Genomic DNA, 21,855 nt, shown 5'->3' on the forward strand with positions numbered 1-21,855 from the left:
TCACCGAATTGTCACCTCATTGTCACCTCAGTGTCACCTTATTGTCACCTCATTGTCACCTTAATGTCACCGAATTGTCACCTCATTGTCACCTCAGTGTCACCTCATTGTCACCTCAGTGTCACCTCATTGTCACCTCATTGTCACCTCAGTGTCACCTCATTGTCACCTCATTGTCACCTCAGTGTCACCTCATTGTCACCTTAATGTCACCTCATTGTCACCTCATTGTCACCTCATTGTCACCTCAATGTCACCTCAGTGTCACCTCATTGTCACCTCATTGTCACCTCATTGTCACCTTTTTGTCACCTTTTTGTCACCTTTTTGTCACCTCATTGTCCCCACAGATCCCCATGCGGTGACACCAGCGACGACGACGACGGTGACAGTGCCACCACCGCGGTGACAATGCCACCGCGAGGACGGGGACGTTATTTCGGCTACACCCGCACCGTGGTGGCACCGGCGGTGGCATTGTCACCGTTGTCACCTTGTCCCCAAATCCGCCAGTTGGACGGGGCTGATGATGCCACCAGGGGGACGGTGCCACCAGAGGTGCCACCAGAGGTGCCACCAATGCCACCAGAGGTGCCACCAGAGGTGCCACCGAGCGCCGAGGGGCTCCCGGCCGACATCGTGGAGTTCGTCCTGCGCGGTGGCACCGGGGACGGGGACAGCGGTGGCACCTGGAGGGGACGGCGGGGTGGGGACGTCGGTCAAAGCCACCGGGGTGGGGACATCGTGAAGAGCCACCGGCTTGGGGACATTGGTCAAAGCCACCAAGTTGGGGACATTGATCAACGTCACCGGCTTGGGGACATTGATGGAGGCCACCAAGTTGGGGACATTGGTCAAGGCCATCGGTTTGGGGACATTGGTCAAAGCCACCACCTTGGGGACATCACCAAGAATCACCAAATTAGGGACATTGATGGAGGTCATCGGCTTGGGGACATTCTCAAGGGCCACCAGGTTGGGGACATCACTCAGGGCCACCAGCTTGGGGACATTGGTCAAAGCCACCGCCTTGGTGACATTGATGGATGTCACCAAGTTGGGGACATTGATGGAGGTCATCGGCTTGGGGACATCAGGCATGGCCACCACCTTGGGGACATCCTCAGGAGTCATCAACTTGGGGACATTGATGGAGGTCACCAAGTTGGGGACATCACCAGGAGTCATCAACTTGGGGACGTTGGTCAAAGCCACCGGCTTGGGGACATTGATCAAGGTCATCGGCTTGGGGACATCGTGAAGAGTCACCAAGTTGGGGACATCGGTCAAAGCCACCGGCTTGGGGACATTGATCAACGTCATCGGTTTAGGGACATTGATGGAGGCCACCAAGTTGGGGACATTGATGGAGGCCACCACCTTGGGGACATCGGTCAAAGCCATCGGCTTGGGGACATCAGGCAGGGCCACCACCTTGGGGACATCACCAAGAGTCACCAACTGGGGGACATTGATGGAGGTCATCGGCTTGGGGACATTGATCGAAGCCATCGGCTTGGGGACATTGATGGAGACCACCAACTTGGGGACATTGATGGAGACCACCAACTTGGGGACATTGATCAAAGTCATCAGCTTGGGGACATCATGAAGAGTCACCAAGTTGGGGACATTGGTCAAAGCCACCAACTTGGGGATATCGGTCAAAGTCATCGGCTTGGGGACATCATGAAGAGCCATCGGCTTGGGGACATTGATCAAGGCCATCGGCTTGGGGACATTGATGGAGGTCATCGGTTTGAGGACATTGATGGAGGTCATCGGCTTGGGGACATTGATGGAGGCCACCAAGTTGGGGACATCGTGAAGAGTCACCATCTTGGGGACATTGATGGATGTCATCGACTTGGGGACATCACCAAGAGTCATCAACTTGGGGACATCCTCAAGGGCCACCAAGTTGGGGACATCAGGCAGGGCCACCAACTTGGGGACATTGGTCAAAGTCACCAGTTTGGGGACATCCTCAAAAGCCACCAAGTTGGGGACATTGGTCAAAGCCACCACCTTGGGGACATTGATGGAGGTCATCGGGTTGGGGACATTGATGGACGCCACCAAGTTGGGGACATCACCAAGAGCCATCGGCTTGGGGACATTGATCGAAGCCACTGGCTTGGGGACATTGGTCAAAGTCATCGGCTTGGGGACATCAGGCAGAGCCATCAAGTTGGGGACATTGTGAAGAGCCACCGGCTTGGGGACATTGGTCAAAGTCACCAACTTGAGGACATTGATGGAGGTCATCGGCTTGGGGACATCACCAAGAGTCATGAACTTGGGGACATCAATCAAGGCCACCGGCTTGGGGACATTGATGGAGGTCATCGGCTTGGGGACATCCTCAAGGGCCACCAAGTTGGGGACATTGGTCAAGGTCATCGGCTTGGGGACATCACCAAGAGTCACCACCTTGGGGACATCAATCAGGGCCACCACCTTGGGGACATTGATGGACGCCACCACCTTGGGGACATCGTGAAGAACCATCGGCTTGGGGACATTGTGAAGAGCCACCGGCTTGGGGACATTGGGCAGGGCCACCACCTTGGGGACATCCTCAAAAGCCACCAGGTTGGGGACATCGGTCAAAGCCACCACCTTGGGGACATTGATGGAGGTCATCGGCTTGGGGACATCAATCAAAGTCATCGGCTTGGGGACATCGGTCAAGGCCACCACCTTGGGGACATCCTCAAGTGTCACCAAGTTGGGGACATTGATGGAGGTCATCGGCTTGGGGACATCGGTCAAGGCCACCACCTTGGGGACATCGGTCAAGGCCACCACCTCGGGGACACCTGTCCGGGTGCCACCACCGCCAACTTGGGGACACTTTGGGGACATCGGAAGCGTCCGGGGGAGGGGACGGGGACGGGGACGGGGACGAAGAGGCCGCGGCTGGAGCCGGACACGGATGGCAGGTGGGGACATTGGGGACATTTGGGGGACCCATTTTTTGGGATGGATTTGGGGTTTTTTTGGGGTGGATTTGGGTTTATTTTTGGGATAGAATTGGGATGGATTTGCGGTTTTTTGGGGTGGATTTGCGTTTTTTGGGGTTTTTTTTGGGGTGGATTTGGGGCTTTTTTGGGGTGGATTTGGGGCTTTTTGGGGGGATGAATTTGGGATGGATTTGGGGTAGATTTGGGGTTTTTTTGGGATGGATTTGGGGTGGATTTGGGATGGATTTGGGGTGGATTTGGGGTTTTTTGGGGATAGATTTGGGATGGATTTGGGGTGGATTTGGGTTTTTTTGGGGTGGATTTGGGTTTTTTGGGGTGGATTTGGGTTTTTTTTGGGGTTTTTTTTTGGGGTGGATTTGGGGTTTTTTTGGGGTGATGGATTTGGGTTTTTTTGGGTTTTGGGATGGATTTGGGGTTTTTTTGGGATGGATTTGGGATGGATTTGAGGTTTTTTGGGGTGGATTTGCTTTTTTTTTGGGTTTTTTTGGGGTGGATTTGGGTTTTTTTGGGGTTTTTTTGGGGTGGATTTGGGGCTTTTTGGGATAGATTTGGGATGGATTTGGGGTTTTTTTAGGGTGATGGATTTGGGGCTTTTTGGGATAGATTTGGGATGGATTTGGGGATTTTTGGGGTTTTTTTTTGGGATAGTTTTGGGGTGGATTTGGGGTTTTTTTTTTGGGATAGATTTGGGATGGATTTGGGGTTTTTTTGGGATGGATTTGGGGTTTTTTTGGGATGGATTTGGGTTTATTTTGGGATAGATTTGGGGTGGATTTGAGTTTTTTTGGGGAATTAATTTGGGATGGATTTGGGGTGGATTTGGGGTTTTTTGGGGTTTTTTTGGGATAGATTTGGGTTTATTTTGAGATAGATTTGGGGTGGATTTGGGGTTTTTTTGGGGATTTTTGGGATGGATTTTGGGGTTTTTTTGTGGTGGATTTGGGGTTTTTTTGGGATGGATTTGGGATTTTTTAGGGGTTTATTTTGGGATAGATTTGGGGTGGATTTGGGGTTTTTTTGGGTTTTTTGGGATGGATTTGGGATGGATTTGGGGTTTTTTTTGGGGTGGTTTTGGGGTTTTTTTTGAGATAGATTTGGGGTGGATTTGGGGTTTTTTGGGGGGATGGATTTGGGATGTATTTGGGGTTTTTTGGGGTGTTTCTGGGTTTTTTTGGGGTGGATTTGGGTTTTTTTGGGGTGGATTTGGGGTTTTTTGGGATTGATTTGGGGTTTTCTTTTGGGATGGATTTGGGGATTTTTTGGGATGGATTTGGGATCGATTTGGGATGGATTTGGGTTTTTTTGGGATAGATTTGGGGTGGATTTGGGGTTTTTTTTGAAGTTTTTTTGGGGTGGATTTGGGTTTATTTTGGGATAGATTTGGGATGGATTTGGGGGTTTTTTTGGGATGGATTTGGGGTTTTTTTTGGGTGAATTTGGGATGTATTTGGGGTTTTTTTGGGTATTTTTGGGTTTTTTGGTGCCATTTCTCTCTGTCTCCCCCAGGCTGAAGGAGGAGCCGGAGGAGCTGATGAGCGACAGCTGCGGGTGAGCCCCGAAACCGCCCAAAATCACCCCAAAATCACCCAAAAATCCCAAAAACCGCCCCAAATCACCCAAAATAGCCCCGAAACTGCCCTAAAGCACCCAAAAATGCCCAAAACCGCCCAAAATCACCCCAAAATCACCCGAAAAATCCCCAAAACCGCCCAAAATCACCCCAAAATCACCCCAAAATATTCCCAAAAATGCCCGAAACCGCCCAAAACCACCCAAAATAGCCCCGAAACGGCCCCAAATCACCCCAAAATATTCCCAAAAAATGCCCAAAACGGCCCAAAATCACCCCAAAAATCCCAAAAACTGCCCAAAATCACCCCAAAATCACCCAAAAATCCCAAAAACCGCCCCAAATCACCCAAAATAGCCCCGAAACGGCCCCAAAATCACCCAAAATAGCCCCGAAATAGCCCCGAAACTGCCCAAAATCACCCCAAAATAGCCCCGAAACGGCCCCAAAATCACCCCAAAATGTTCCCAAAAATGCCCAAAACTGCCCAAAATCACCCCAAAATATTCCCAAAAATGCCCAAATCACCCCAAATAGCCCCGAAACTGCCCCAAATCACCCCAAAATTGGCACAAACCACCTCAAAATCAGCCAAAATCACCCCAAAATTGGCACAAATCACCCCAAAATCGGTACAAACCACCCCGAAATATTCCTGAAATCACCCAAAATCAGCCAAAATAACTCAAAATCAAACGAAATAACCGAAAATCACCCCAAAATATTCCCGAAATCACCCCAAAATAACCCAAAATCACCCAAAATAGCCCAAAATCACCCCAAAGCCACCCCAAATTATTCCCAAATATCCCCAAATCACCCCAAAATCACCCCAAAATCACCCCAAAATATTCCCAAATATCCCCAAAACTGCCCTGAAATCACCCCAAAACATTCCCCAAAATTCCAAAACCGCCTCAAATCACCCCAAAATAGTCCCAAAACTGCCAAAAACCGTTCAAAATCACCCCAAAATATTCTCAAAAAATCCCAAAACCGCCTGAAATTGCCCCAAAATAGCCCCAAAATCACCCCAAAATATTCCCAAAACCGCCCAAAATCACCCCAAATATTCCCAAAATCCCCAAAATCACCCAAAACAATCCCAAAATTCCCCAAATTCCCCAAATCTGCCTGAAATGGCCCCAAAATCACCCCAAAATATTTCCAAAACTGTTCAAAACCGTCCGAAATCACCCCAAAATATTCCCAAAATCTCCCCAAAATCACCCCAAAATCATCCAAAATCACCCCCAAAATTCCCCAAAATCACCCCAAAATCATCCAAAATCACCCCCAAAATTCCCCAAAATCAGCCCCAAATCAGCCAAAATATTCCCAAAATCACACAAAATCCCCCCAAAATCATCCCAAAAATCCCCAAATTTCCCAAAACCGCCCAAAATCACCCCAAAATCAGCTCCAAATCAGCCAAAATCAGCCCAAAATCACCCCAAAATAGCCCCAAAATCACCCCAAAATCGCCCAAAAATCACCCCAAACTGCCCCAAAACTGCCCAAATCCACCCCAAAAAATTCCCAAAAATCCCCAAAATGACCCCAAAATATTCCCCAAAATCCCCAAAACTGCCCCGAAATCACCCCAAAACATTCCCCAAAATTCCAAAACCGCCTCAAATCACCCCAAAATAGTCCCAAAACTGCCAAAAACCGTTCAAAATCACCCCAAAATCACCCCAAAATATTCCCAAAAATGCCCCAAACCACCCCAAAATAGCCCCAAAATCCCCAAAACTGCCCTGAAATCGCCCCAAAATCACCCCAAAAATATTCCCAAAATTCCCAAATTGCCCAAATCCTCCTGAACTCACCCCAAAATCCCGCAGGTCCCCCCCCGGTGACGTCACAGCGGAGGCGGAGCCGCCCTGGGCCGCGTGCGCAGGTGGGGGAGGGGCGGGTTTTGGGGGGAATTTGGGGGGTTTTGGTCAATTTGGGGAATTTGGGGGTTAATTTGGGGGATTTTGGGTTAATTTGGGGGATTTTGGGTTAATTTGGGGGATTTTGGGGGGAATTTGGGGGATTTTGGTCAATTTGGGGAAATTTGGGTTAATCTGGGGGATTTTGGGGGAATTTTGGGGAAAATTTTGGGGGATTTTGGGGTAAATTTGGTTTCATTTGGGGTTAATTTGGGGGGATTTTGGGGGGTTTTGGTTCATTTGGTGGAATTTTGGGGGTTTTGGTTCATTTGGGGGAATTTTGGGGATAATTTCATGGGATTTTGGGGTAAATTTGGGTGATTTTGGTGAATTTGAGGAATTTTGAGGGATTTTGGGTTTGATTTTGGGTTTAATTTTGGGGTTAATTTGAGGAATTTTGGGGTTAATTTGGGGTTAATTTGGGGGAATTTTGGGGATAATTTGGGGGATTTTGGGGGAATTTTGGGGATAATTTGAGTTAATTTGGGGGATTTTGGGGTTAATTTGGGGGATTTTAGGATAATTTTGGGGAATTTTGAGGGATTTTGAGTTAATTTGGGGGATTTTGGGGTTAATTTGGGGTTAATTTGGGGTATATTGGGTTGATTTGGGGATTTTAGGATAATTCTGGGAAATTTTGAGGGATTTTTAGTTAATTTGGGGGGATTTGGGGTTAATTTGGGGGATTTTGGGGTGAATTTGGGGGATTTTGGGTTAATTTGGGAGATTTTGGGTTAATTTGGGTTAATTTGGGGTTAGTTTTGGATAAATTGGGTTAATTTGGGGGATTTTAGGATAATTTTGGGGAATTTTGAAGGATTTTGAGTTAATTTGGGGGGATTTTCGTGTATTTTGGGTTAATTTCGTGTATTTTGGGTAAATTTTGGGGATTTTGGGGTTAATTTGGGGGTTTTGGGTTAATTTGGGGGATTTTGGGTTATTTTGGGGTTAATTTTGGTTAATTTGGGGGATTTTGGGTTCAATTTGGGGGATTTTGGGTTAATTTGGGGGATTTTGGGGTTAATTTTGGATAAATTGGGTTAATTTGGGGGAGTTTGAGTTAATTTGGGGGATTTTGGGGTTAATTGGGGGGAGTTTGGGATAATTTTGGGGATTTTGGGGTTAATTTGGGGGATTTGAGGGTTAATTTTGGGGATTTTGGGTTAATTTGGGGGAATTTTGGGGATAATTTCAGGGGATTTGGAGGGAATTTTGGGTTAATTTTGTGCAATTTTAGGTTAACTTGGGTTAATTTTGTGTAATTTGGGTAATTTTTGGTCAGTTTGGGTTAATTTTAGTTAATTTTCTTGAATTTGCGTTAATTTGGGGTAATTTTGGGTTAATTTCGATTAATTTCGGGTCGATTTGGCCTCGTTCTGGGTTAATTTTTGGATCGTTTAATTTGGGTTAATTTCTGGTTAATGGGTGTTGATTTATGCTAATCTATGCTGATTTATGCTAATTCTCCTTTGGTTAATCTCTGGTTAATGGGTGCTGATATATGCTAATTTATGCTAATTCACCATGGGTTAGTATCTGGTAAATAGGTGCTGATTTATGCTAATTTATGCTAATTACCCATGGGTTAATTTCTGGTTAATGGATGCTGATTTATTCTAATTTATTCTGATTTATGGTAATTCCCCTTAAATTAATTTCTGGTTAATAGGTTCTGATTTATGCTAATTTATGCTGATTTAATGATGATTCATACTGAGTCCCCTTAGGTTAATTTCTGGTTAATGGGTGCTGCTTTATACTAATTTATGCTGATTTATGCTAATTACCCATGGGTTAATTTCTGGTTAATGGATGCTGTTTCATGCTAATTTTTGCTGATTTATGCTAATTACCCATGGGTTATTTTCTGATTAATAGGTGCTGGTTAATTTTAATTTATGATGATTTATGCTAATTACCTGTGGGTTACTTTCTGGTTAATAGGCGCTGGTTTATGCAAATTTATGCTGATTTCTGCCAACTCCACTTGTGTTAACTTCTGCTTCATAGGCACGGGGTTGTGCTGATATATGCTAACTTTATGCAAATTTATGCAAATAGGCGGCAGCTCAGAGGAGGAGGAGCCAACTCCGGGCGGAGGGGGCGGAGCCAGAGGAGGCCCCGCCCCCTCCCCGCCCCTCCCCCACCTGCGCTTCGAGATCAGCAGCGAGGACGGGCTGAGGGTGGCGGCCCCGAGCCTGGAGGGTCAGTTTATACTGGTTTATACTGGTTTATACTGGTTTATACTGGTTTATACTGGTTTATACTGGGAGATCAGCAGCGAGGACGGGCTGAGGGTGGCGGCCCCGAGCCTGGAGGGTCAGTTTATACTGGTTTGGACTGGTTTATACTGGTTTATACTGGTTTGTACTGGTTTATACTGGTTTATACTGGGAGATCAGCAGCGAGGACGGGCTGAGGGTGGCGGCCCCGAGCCTGGAGGGTCAGTTTATACTGGTTTATACTGGTTTATACTGGTTTATACTGGTTTATACTGGTTATACTGGTTTATACTGGTTTATACTGGTTGTACTGGTTATACTGGTTTATACTGGTTTATACTGGTTTATACTGGTTTATACTGGGAGATCAGCAGCGAGGACGGGCTGAGGGTGGCGGCCCCGAGCCTGGAGGGTCTGTACTGGTTTATACTGGTTTATACTGGTTATAGTGGTTTATACTGGTTTGGACTGGTTTATACTGGTTTATACTGGTTTATACTGGTTTATACTGGTTTATACTGGTTTATACTGGTTTTACTGGTCTATACTGGTTTATACTGGTTTTACTGGTTTATACTGGTTTATACTGGTTTGGACTGGTTTTACTGGTTTGGACTGGTTCGGACTGGTTTGGACTGGGTTATACTGGTTTATACTGGTTTATACTGGTTTATACTGGTAATTTGGGAGGGGATTTTGAGCTTTTTTGGGGGGCAAAATTTGGGGGTTTTTTGGGGGTTTTTTAGGAGAATTTGGTGGAATTTTGGGGGGGGTTGGGGAGGAATTTGGGGTAAATTTGGGGGTTTTTTGGCGTGAATTTGGGATTTTTTTGGGAATGGATTTGGGGAGGATTTTGGGTTTTTTTGGGGTGAATTTTGGGGTTTTTTAGGGGTGGATTTGGGTTTTTTCGGGGTGGATTTGAGGGGATTTTGGGTTTTTTTTGCGGTGAATTTGGGGTGGATTTGGGGTTTTTTGGGGTGAATTTGAGGGTTTTTTGGGAAGAATTTTGGATGAATTTGGGGTGGATTTGGGGTTTTTTTTGGGATGGATTTGGGGTTTTTTTGGGATGGCTCCGGGGCGGATTTGGAGGGTTTTTTGGGGTGGATTTGGGGTTTTTTGGGGTGGATTTGGGGTGGATTTGGGGGTTTTTGGGATGGACTTGGGTTGGGTTTGGGATTTTTTTTTTGGATGGCTCCAGGGTGGATTTGGGGTTTTTTTTTTGGGGTGGATTTGGGGGGTTTTTTTGGGTGAATTTGGGGCTTTTCTGGTGTAGATTTGGGGTTTTTTTTGGGATGGCTCTGGGGGGGATTTAGGGTGGATTTGGGGTTTTTTGGGGTTTTTTTGGGGGGTTTTTGGTGTGGATTTGGGGTTTTTTTGGGATGGATTTGGGATGGATTTGGGGGTTTTTTTGGGGTGAATTTGGGGCTTTTCTGGTGTGGATTTGGGGGTTTTTTTGGGGGTAAATTAGGGATTTTTTGGGATGGATTTGGGGTTTTTTTTAGGATGTGTCCGGGGGGGGGATTTGGGGTGGATTTGGGGTTTTTTTGGGGTAAATTTTGGGGTTTTTGGGTCACCCCCTGTGTCCCGCAGGCGCCTGGCGGGCGGTGCTGGAGCGGCTGCAGGAGGCGCGAGCCAACGCCCACCTGGGACACCTGAGCTTTGCAGGTGAGACCCCAAAATCCCCAAAATTCACCCCAAAATTACCCCAAAATCATCCCCAAATCACCCCCAAAATCACCCTAAAATTACCTTAAAATTACCTCAAAATCACCCCCATAATCACCCTAAAATTACCTCAAAATCACCTCAAAATTACCTCAAATTCACCCCTAAAATCCCCCCAAAATCAGCCCCAAAATCAGCCCCAAAATCACCCCAAAATTCACCCCCAAAATCCCCCAAATTCACCCCAAAATCACCCCAAAATCACCCCAAAATTACCTCAAAATCACCCCGAAAATTCCCCCAAAATCACCCCAAAATCCCCCCAAAATTACCTCAAAATCACCACAAAATCACCCGAAAATCACCCCAAAATCACTCCCAAAATCACTCCCAAAATCACCCCAAATCACTCCCAAAATTACCCCAAAATCACCCCAAAATTACCCCAAAATCCCCCAAAATTACCCCAAAATCACCCCAAAATTACCTCAAAATTACCCCACCTGAGACACCTGAGCTTCGCAGGTGAGACCCCAAAATCCTCAAAATTCACCCCAAAATCCCCCCAAAATTACCTCAAAATCATTCCCAAAATCCCCACCTGGGACACCTGAGCTTTGCAGGTGAGAGAGCCCCAAAATCCCCAAAATTCACCTCAAAATTACCCCAAAATTGCATCAAAATTACCTAAAAATCACCCCAAAATCAGCCCACCTGGGACACCTGAGCTTCGCAGGTGAGACCCCAAAAACCCCAAAATTCACCCCAAAATTACACCTAAATCACCCCCAAAAACCCCCACCTGGGACACCTGAGCTTCGCAGGTGAGAGAGCCCCAAAAACCCCAAATTCACCCCAAAATTACCCCAAAATCACCCCCAAAAACCCCCACCTGGGAATCCTGAGCTTCGCAGGTGAGAGCCCCAAAATCCCCAAAATTCACCCCAAAATTACCCCAAAATCCCCAAAATTCACCCCAAAATTACCCCAAAATCCCCCCAAAATCACCCCCACCTGAGACACCTGAGCTTCGCAGGTGAGAGAGCCCCAAAATCCCACAAATTCACCCCAAAATCACCCCAAAATCACCCTTAAATTACCTCAAATTCACCCCAAAATCACCCCCAAAATCAACCCCAAAATCACCCAAAAATTCCCCTAAAATCACCCCCAAAATTACCCCAAAATCACCCCTAAATCACCCCAAAGTCACCCCAAAAATCACCCCAAAATCCCCCCACCTGAGCCACCTGAGCTTCACAGGTGAGAGCCCCAAAATCCCCAAAATTCACCCCAAAATTACCCAAAAATCACCCCCAAAATCATCCCCAAAATGCCCCCAAATCACCCACAAAATCACCACAAAATCACCTCAAAATCAGCCCCAAAATCACCCGAAAATTACCCCAAAATCACCCCAAAATCACTCCCCAAAATCACCCCCAAAATCACCCACAAAATTACCCCAAAATCTCCCCAAAATCACCCCAAAATCACCGCCAAAATCACCCCAAAATTACCCCCCAAAACCCCCAAAATCCCCCAAAATCACCCCAAAATCACCCCCAAAATTCCCCAAAATTACCCCCAAAATTACCCCTAAATCACCCCCAAAATCACCCGAAAATTACCCCAAATCACCCGAAAATTACCCCAAAATCACCCCAAAATTACCCCAAAATCACCCCACCTGGGACACCTGAGCTTCGCAGGTGAGAGAACCCCAAAATCCCCAAAATTCACCCCAAAATCACCCCAAAATCACCCCCAAAATCACCCCCAAAATTCACCCCAAAACCACCCCTAAAATCGCCCCAAAATCACCCCCAAATCACCCCCAAAATCACCCTAAAATCACCCCCAAAATCACCCCTAAAATCATCCCAAAATCACCAAAAAATCATCCCAAAATCCCCCAAAATCACCCCAAAAACCACCCCAAAATTACCACAAAATCCCCCTATATCACCCCCAAAATCCTCCCAAAATCCCCCCAAAGTCCCCCAAAATCACCCCCAAAATCACCCGAAAATCCCTCAAAAACCCCCCAAAATCCCCCCAAAATTCCCCCAAAATCCCCCCAAATTCCCTCCAAAATCCCCCAAAATCCCCCCAAATTCTCCCCAAATCACCCAAAATCCCCCAAAATCACCCCAAACCCCTCAAATCACCCAAAATCACCCAAAAAAATTCCAAAATCATCCAAATTCACCCCAAATTCAACCAAAACCCCTCCAAAAACCCCAAAATCAGACCTAAAAACCCCAAAATCACCCCAAATCCCCTAAATTCACCCCAAAATCACCCCAAAATCCCCCAAATTCACCCCAAAAATTACTCTAAATTCTCCAAATTCACCCCAAAATCACCTTAAAAACCCCCAAAACATCCAAATCCCCCCAAAATCCCCCCCAAAATCCCCCCAAAATTACCCCAAAATCCCCCACATTCACCCCAAAAATAACCCCAAATTCTCCAAATTCTCCCGAAAATCACCCTAAAAACCGCCAAAACATCCAAATTCCCCCAATATCCCCCCAAAATCCCCCAAAATCACCCCCAAAATCCCCCCAAAATCCCCCCAAAACCCCCAAAATCACCCCAAAATCACCCCCAAAATCTCCCCAAAATCACCCCAAAAATTACCCCAAATTCACCCCCAAAAAACCCCCAAAAAACCCCAAAAAACCCCCAAAAAACGGTTAAAAAATCCCCAAAAACGGCCCCAAAACCCCCAAATTTGATGTAAAATCGCCCAAAACGTGTCCAGTGTAAAATCCTCCTTTTGGGGAGAAAAAACCAAATTTTGGGTCAGAAAAAAAAAAAATAAAATTACCCAAAAATTCACCCAAAAAAAACCCCAAAAAAACCCCAAAAAACGGTAAAAAAAACCCCAAAAACGGCCCCAAAACCCCAAATTTTGATGTAAAATCGCCCAAAACTCTTCCAGGGTAAAATTCTCCTTTTGGGGAGAAAAAACCAAATTTTGGGTCAGAAAAAAAAAAATAAAATTACCCAAAAATTCACCCAAAAAAAACCCCAAAAAAACCCCAAAAAACGGTAAAAAAAACCCCAAAAATGGCCCCTCTAATCCCCATGTTGAAGCCCCCAGACCCATTTTAAAGCCCCCAGACCCCATGTTGAAGCCCCCAGACCCCATTTTTCCACCCTTTGACTCCATTTTGAAGCCCCCAGACCCATTTCAAAGCCCCCAGACCCCCTCTAATCCCCATTTTTCCACCCCCAGACCCCATTTTGAAGCCCCCAGACCCATTTAATTTTCATTCTGAAGCCCCCAGACCCATTTCAAAGCCCCCAGACCCTTTCCAATCCCGATTTTGAAGCCCCCAGACCCATTTCAAAGCCCCCAGTCCCCTCTAATCCCCAGTTTGAAGCCCCCAGACCCCCTCTAGCCTCCATTTTTTTGCCCCCAGACCCATTTTAAAGCCCCCTCACCCCCTCTAACCCCCACGTTGAAGCCCCCAGACCCCTTTAATCCCCATTTTGAAGCCCCCAGACCCATTTCAAAACCCCCAGACCCATTTTGAAGCCCCCAGACCCCTCTAATCCCCATTTCAAAGCCCCCAGACCCATTTAATCCCCATTTCACAGCCCCCAGACCCCTCTAACCCCCATTTCTCAGCCCCCAGACCCCATTTCTCAGCCCCCAGACCCATTTTCCCCCCAGGCATGAGCGGCTGCGGCTGTTGGGCATCCAGCACCACGCGGTGCTGTTCCTGCCCCCCAAACCGAAGCCCCCAGACCCATTTTGAAGCCCCCAGACCCCATTTTTCCACCCTCAGACCCCATTTTTGAGCCCCCAGACCCATTTTGAAGCCCCCAGACCCCATTTCTCAGCCCCCAGACCCCATTTTAAAGCCCCCAGACCCCATTTCAAAGGCCCCAGCCTGATTTTGCAGCCCCCAGACCCATTTTTTGAGCCCCCAGACCCCTCTAATCCCCATTTCTTCACCCTTAGACTCCATTCTGAAGCCCCCAGACCCATTTTAAAGCCCCCAGACCCCATTTCAAAGACCCCAGACCCCTTTAATCCCAATGTTGAAGCCCCCAGACCCATTTTGAAGCCCTTAGTCCCCTTCCAATCCCCATTTTTCCACCCCCAGACCCCATTTTTTCGCCCCCAGACCCCATTTTTTCGCCCCCAGACCCCATTTTTTCGCCCCCAGACCCCTCTAACAACCACGTTGAAGCCCCCAGACCCATTTTTCCCCCCCAGGCATGAGCGGGCTGCGGCTGTTGGGCATCCAGCACCACGCCGTGCTGTTCCTGCCCCCCAAACCGAAGCCCCCAGACCCATTTCGAAGCCCCCAGACCCCTTTAATCCCCATTTCTCCACCCTTTGACTCCATTCCGAAGCCCCCAGACCCATTTTGAAGCCCCCAGACCCCATTTTGAAGCCCCCAGACCCATTCCAAAACCCTCAGACCCCTTCCAAATCGAATTTTTCCACCCCCAGACCCCATTTTTTCGCCCCCAGACCCCATTTTTGAGCCCCCAGACCCATTTCTCATCCCCCAGACCCCTCTAATCCTGATTCTGAAGCCCCCAGACCCATTTAATTTTCATTTTGAAGCCCCCAGACCCATTTTTCCCCCCCAGGCATGAGCGGGCTGCGGCTGTTGGGCATCCAGCACGACGCCGTGCTGTTCCTGCCCCCCAAACCGAAGCCCCCAGACCCATTTCTCAGCCCCCAGACCCCATTTTGAAGCCCCCAGACCCCCTCTAGGCCCTGTTTTTCTGCCCCCAGCCCCCATTTTTGAGCCCCCAGACCCCATTTCGAAGCCCCCACACCCTTTAAATCCCCATTTCTCAGCCTTTAGACCCCATTCTAAAGCCCCCAGACCCATTTTTGAGCCCCCAGACCCCATTTTTTCACCCCCAGACCCCTCTAACCCCCGTGTTGAAGCCCCCAGACCCCTTTAATCCCCATTTCAAAGCTCCCAGACCCCTCTAATCCCAATTTTAGAGCCCCCAGACCCCATTTTGAAGCCCCCAGACCCCCTCTAGCCTCAATTTTTCCCCCCCAGACCCCATTTTTTCGCCCCCAAACCCCTCTAACCCCCACGTTGAAGACCCCAGACCCATTTCTCAGCCCCCAGACCCATTTTTCCCCCCAGGCATGAGCGGGCTGCGGCTGTTGGGCATCCAGCACCACGCCGTGCTGTTCCTGCCCCCCAAACCGAAGCCCCCAGACCCATTTTTGAGCCCCCAGACCCCTTTAATCCCCATGTTGAAGCCCCCTGACCCCATTTTGAAGCCCCCAGACCCCATTTCAAAACCCCCAGACCCCTTCCAATCCCCATTCTGCAGCCCCCAGACCCATTTTTCCACCCCCAGACCCATTTTTTCACCCCCAGACCCCTTTAATCCCCATTTTAAAGCCCCCAGACTCCATTTTGAAGCCCCCAGACCCTTCCAATCCCCATTTTTTCGCCCCCAGACCCCTCTAATCCGTATTTTAAAGCCCCCAGACCCATTTCTCCCCCCCATGACCCCCTCTAATCCCCATTTTGAAGCCCCCAGCCCCACGTTGAAGCCCCCAGACCCATTTTAAAGCCCCCAGACCCCATTTTTCAGCCCCCAGACCCCATTTTTCCACCCTTTGACTCCATTTTGCAGCCCCCAGACCCATTTTAAAGCCCCCTCACCCCATTTCACAGCCCCCAGACCCCTTAATCCTCATTTCAAAGCCCCCAGACCCATTTCTCAGCCCCCAGACCCCCTCTAATCCCCATCTCCACCCCCAGACCCCATTTCTCCACCCCCAGACCCATTTCAAAGCCCCCAGACCCCATTTTAAAGCCCCCAGACCCCCTCTAGCCTCCGTTTTTCCGCCCCCAGACCCCATTTTGAAGCCCCCAGACCCCTCTAATCCCCATTTTAAAGCCCCCAGACCCATTTTGAAGCCCCCAGACCCATTTCAAAGCCCCCAGACCCCCTCTAGGCCCCGTTTTTCCACCCCCAGACCCCATTTTTCATCCCCCAGACCCCATTTCAAAGCCCCCAGACCCATTTTTCCACCCTCAGATCCCATTTCCCAGCCCCCAAACCCCCTCTTGCCCCCATTTTGAAGCCCCCAGACCCCATTTTGAAGCCCCCAGACCCCATTTTTGAGCCCCCAGCCCCATTTCAAAGCCCCCAGACCCCTCTAATCCCCATTTCAAAGCCCCCAGACCCCATTTCTCAGCCCCCTGACACTATTTTGAAGCCCCCAGACCCCTTTAATCCCCATTCTGAAGCCCCCAGACCCATCTAATCCCCATTTCTCAGCCCCCAGACCCAGTTTGAAGCCCCCAGACCCATTTTTCAGCCCCCAGACTCATTTTAAAGCCCTCAGACCCCTTCCAATCCCCATTTTTCAGCCCCCAGACCCATTTTTCCACCCTTTGACTCCATTCTGAAGCCCCCAGACCCCTCTAATCCCCATTTCTCAGCCCCCAGACCCCATTTTTTTGCCCCCAGACCCCATTTTTTTGCCCCCAGACCCCTTTAATCCCCGTTTCAAAGCCCCCAGACCCATTTTCTCCCCCCCAGGGATGAGCGGGCTGCGGCTGTTGGGCATCCAGCACCACGCGGTGCTGTTCCTGCCCCCCAAACCGAAGCCCCCAGACCCATTTCTCAGCCCCCAGACCCCTTTAATCCCCATGTTGAAGCCCCCAGACCCATTTTAAAGCCCCCAGACCCCTCTAATCCCCATTTTAAAGCCCCCAGACCCCCTCTAGGCCCCATTTTTCCACCTCCAGACCCCATTTTTTCACCCCCAGACCCATTTAATTTTCATTCCGAAGCCCCCAGACCCATTTTTCCCCCCCAGGCATGAGCGGGCTGCGGCTGTTGGGCATCCAGCACGACGCCGTGCTGTTCCTGCCCCCCAAACTGAAGCCCCCAGACCCATTTCAAAGCCCCCAGACCCCATTTTTCCACCCTTAGACTCCATTTTGAAGCCCCCAGACCCCTTTAATCCCCATTTCTCAGCCCCCAGACCCCATTTTTGAGCCCCCAGACCCATCTAATCCCCATTTTAAAGACCCCAGACCCATTTTGCAGCTCCCAGACCCCATTTCACATCCCCCAGACTCTATTTTGAAGCCCCCAGACCCCATTTTTCCACCCCCAGACCCCATTTTAAATCCCCCAGACCCATTTTAAAGCCCCCAGACCCCTCTAACCCCCATTTCTCAGCCCCCAGCCCCACATTGAAGCCCCCAGACCCATTTCAAAGCCCCCAGACCCCTTCCAATCCCTGTTTTTCCACCCCCAGACCCATTTCTCAGCCCCCAGACCCCATTTTAAAGACCCCAGACCCTTCTAATCCCCATTTCTCAGCCCCTAGACCCATTTTTCCACCCCCAGACCCCATTTTTTCACCCCCAGGCCCCATTTTTTCGCCCCCAGACCCCTCTAATCCGTATTTTAAAGCCCCCAGACCCCATTTCGAAGCCCCCAGACCCATTTTTTTGCCGCCAGACCCCATTTTTGAGCCCCCAGACCCCTCTAACCCCCATTTTGAAGCCCCCAGACCCCATTTTAAAGCCCCCAGACCCATTTCAGAGCCCCCAGCCCCTCTCTAATCCCCATTTCTCAGCCCCCTGACTCCATTTTGAAGCCCCCAGACCCATTTTGCAGCCCCCAGACCCCTCCAATCCCCATTTCTCAGCCCCCAGACCCATTTTTCCACCCCCAGACCCCCTCTAATCCCCCATTCTAAAGCCCCCAGACCCATTTCACAGCCCCCAGACCCATTTTGAAGCCCCCAGACCCATTTTAAAGCCCCCAGCCTCCCTCTAATCCATATTTTGAAGCCCCCAGACCCCATTCCAAAGCCCCCAGATCCCATTTTATCGCCCCCAGACCCCATTTTTGAGCCCCCAGCCCCCTCTAATCCCCATTTTTCAGCCTCCAGACCCATTTTAAAGCCCCCAGACCCCATTTTTCCACCCCCAGACCCCATATTTTCGCCCCCAGACCCCTCTAACCCCCACGTTGAAGCCCCCAGACCCATTTTTCCCCCCCAGGCATGAGCGGGCTGCGGCTGCTGGGCATCCAGCACGACGCCGTGCTGTTCCTGCCCCCCAGACCGAAGCCCCCAGACCCATTTTGAAGCCCCCAGACCCCATTTTTCCACACTTAGACCCCATTTTTGAGCCCCCAGACCCATTTCTCAGCCCCCAGACCCATTTTGAAGCCCCCAGCCTCCCGCTAATCCCCATTCCAAAGACCCCAGACCCATTTCTGAGCCCCCAGACCCCATTTCTCAGACCCCAGACCCCTCTAATCCCCATTTTGCAGCCCCCAGACCCATTTTAAAGCCCCCAGACCCCTTTAATCCCCATTTCTCAGCCCCCAGACCCCATTTTTTCACCCCCAGACCCCATTTTTTCACCCCCAGACCCCTCTAACCCCCATTTTGAAGCCCCCAGACCCATTTTTCCCCCCCAGGCATGAGCGGGCTGCGGCTGCTGGGCATCCAGCACGACGCCGTGCTGTTCCTGCTGGAGCAGCTGCCCCCAGACCCATTTCACAGCCCCCAGACCCATTTTGAAGCCCCCAGACCCCATCTAATCTTCATTTTAAAGCCCCCAGACCCATTTTTCCACCCCCAGACCCCATTTTTCTGCCCCCAGACCCCATTTTTCCACCCCCAGACCCATTTTAAAGCCCCCAGACCCCTTTCAATAGCCATTTTTCTGCCCTCAGACCCCATTTCTCAGCCCCCAGACCCATTTTGAAGCCCCCAGACCCATTTTTTCACCTCCAGACCCCACGTTGAAGCCCCCAGACCCATTTCAAAGCCCCCAGCCCCCTTTAATCCCCATTTTCACCCCTTAGACCCCATTTTGAAGCCCCCGACCCCTTCCAATCCCCATTTTTCATCCCTTAGACTCCGTTCTGAAGCCCCCAGACCCATTTTGAAGCCCCCAGACCCCATTTTTCCACCCTTAGACTCCATTTTGAAGCCCCCAGACCCATTTTTCCACCCCCAGACCCCATTTTTTCGCCCCCAGACCCCTCTAACAACCATTTCTCAGCCCCCAGACCCATTTCTCAGCCCCCAGACCCATTTTCCCCCCCAGGCATGAGCGGGCTGCGGCTGTTGGGCATCCAGCACGACGCGGTGCTGTTCCTGCTGGAGCAGCTGCCCCCAGACCCATTTCTCAGCCCCCAGACCCCATTTCAAAGCCCCCAGACCCATTTTTCCACCCCCAGACCCCATTTTTTCACCCCCAGCCCCCATTTTTCCATCTCCAGACCCCATATTGAAGCCCCCAGACCCATTTTCTCCGCAGGGATGAGCGGGCTGCGGCTGCTGGGCATCCAGCACGACGCCGTGCTGTTCCTGCCCCCCAAACCGAAGCCCCCAGACCCATTTTAAAGCCCCCAGACCCCCTCTAGGCCCCATTTTTCCACCCTTAGAACCTGTTTTGAAGCCCCCAGACCCATTTTTCAGCCCCCAGACCCTTCCAAGCCCCATTTCGAAGCCCCCAGACCCCCTCTAATCCCCATTTTAAAGCCCCCAGACCCATTTTGAAGCCCCCAGACCCCATTTCACAGCCCCCAGATCCCTCTAATCCCCAAACTGAAGCCCCCAGACCCATTTCAAACCTCCCAGCCCCTCTCTAATCTCCATTTCTCAGCCCCCAGACCCCATTTTTTCGCCCCCAGACCCCTCTAACCCCCATTTCTCAGCCCCCAGCCCCACGTTGAAGCCCCCAGACCCCATTTTTCCACCCCCAGACCCATTTCAAAGCCCCCAGACCCCCTCTAGGTCCCATTTTTCCACCCTTAGAACCCATTTCTCAGCCCCCAGACCCATTTTTCCACCACCAGACCCCATTTCTCAGCCCCCAGACCCCATTTTTTCGCCCCCAGACCCCATTTTTTCGCCCCCAGACCCATTTAATTTTCATTCCGAAGCCCCCAGACCCATTTTTCCCCCCCAGGGATGAGCGGGCTGCGGCTGCTGGGCATCCAGCACGACGCCGTGCTGTTCCTGCTGGAGCAGCTGCCCCCAGACCCATTTCACAGCCCCCAGACCCATTTTAAAGCCCCCAGACCCATTCTGAAGCCCCCAGACCCCATTTCTCAGCCCCCAGACCCCATTTTGAAGCCCCCAGACCCATTTTGAAGCCCCCAGACCCCATTTTTCCATCTCCAGACCCCATTTCACAGCCCCCAGACCCCATTTCTTGGCCCCCAGACCCCATTTCACAATGCCAGAGACCCATTTTGCAGCCCCCAGACCCATTTCAAAGCCCCCAGACCCCATTTTTCCACCCTTAGACTCCATTTTGAAGCCCCCAGACCCCATTTTGAAGCCCCCAGACCCCTTTAATCCCCATGTTGAAGCCCCCAGACCCATTTCTCAGCCCCCAGCCCCCTTTAATCCCCATTTTAGAGCCCCCAGACCCCTTTTTAAAGCCCCCAGACCCAATTTTTCCGCCCCCAGACCCCATTTTTCCACCCTTAGACTCCATTTTGAAGCCCCCAGACCCATTTTAAATCCCCATTTCAAAGCCCCCAGACCCATTTTGATGCCCCCAGACCCCATTTCAAAGGCCCCAGCCTGATTTTGCAGCCCCCAGACCCATTTTTTGTGCCCCCAGACCCCTCTAATCTCAATTTCTCAGCCCCCAGACCCATTTTAAAGCCCCCAGACTCCATTCTGAAGCCCCCAGCCCCATTTCAAAGCCCCCAGACCCCTTTAATCCCCATTCTGAAGACCCCAGACCCATTTTTCCACCTCCAGACCCATTTTTCCACCCCCAGACCCATTTTTCCACCTCCAGACCCCATTTTTTCACCCCCAGACCCCATTTTTCGCCCCCAGACCCATTTAATTTTCATTCTGAAGCCCCCAGACCCATTTCTCCCCCCCAGGCATGAGCGGGCTGCGGCTGTTGGGCATCCAGCACCACGCGGTGCTGTTCCTGCCCCCCAAACCGAAGCCCCCAGACCCATTTTGAAGCCCCCAGACCCCATTTTTCATCCCTTAGACTCCATTTCTCAGCCCCCAGACCCCATTTTTGAGCCCCCAGACCCCTCTAATCCCCACACCGAAGCCCCCAGCCCCCATTTTGAAGCCCCCAGACCCCTTTATCCCCATTTTAAAGCCCCCAGACCCTTCCAATCCCCATTTTTCAGCCCCCAGACCCATTTTAAAGCCCCCAGACCCCCTCTAGCTCCCGTTTTTTCGCCCCCAGACCCCATTTTTTCGCCCCCAGACCCATTTAATTTTCATTCTGAAGCCCCCAGACCCATTTTCTCGGCAGGCATGAGCGGGCTGCGGCTGCTGGGCATCCAGCACGACGCCGTGCTGTTCCTGCTGGAGCAGCTGCCCGGTGCTGGGAGCTGCTCCCGGTACCGGTTCCGGTACCACCCCCCCCGCCGGGACCCCCCCGCCCCTCCCCCGCCCCGGAACCCCTCGGGGTGCGCCCGCGCCGAGCTCTACGTGA

The 21,855-nt window shown here is 50.4% G+C and overlaps 1 protein-coding gene across 1 annotated transcript; it reads left to right on the forward strand.

Moving 5' to 3' along the window:
* The first annotated feature begins 353 nt into the window (after positions 1 to 353).
* Positions 354 to 21,366, forward strand: LOC140681232 (uncharacterized). Its single transcript, XM_072920705.1, has 7 exons — positions 354 to 2,945; positions 4,494 to 4,535; positions 6,405 to 6,460; positions 8,556 to 8,699; positions 10,307 to 10,381; positions 20,344 to 20,427; positions 21,281 to 21,366. Exons 1-7 carry the CDS (start codon positions 412 to 414, stop codon positions 21,364 to 21,366), a joined length of 3,021 nt encoding a protein of 1,006 aa, XP_072776806.1. The 5' UTR covers positions 354 to 411.
* Positions 21,367 to 21,855: the final 489 nt, after the last annotated feature.

Source organism: Taeniopygia guttata, chromosome 33, assembly GCF_048771995.1.
Source record: "Taeniopygia guttata chromosome 33, bTaeGut7.mat, whole genome shotgun sequence".
NCBI lineage: Eukaryota > Metazoa > Chordata > Aves > Passeriformes > Estrildidae > Taeniopygia > Taeniopygia guttata.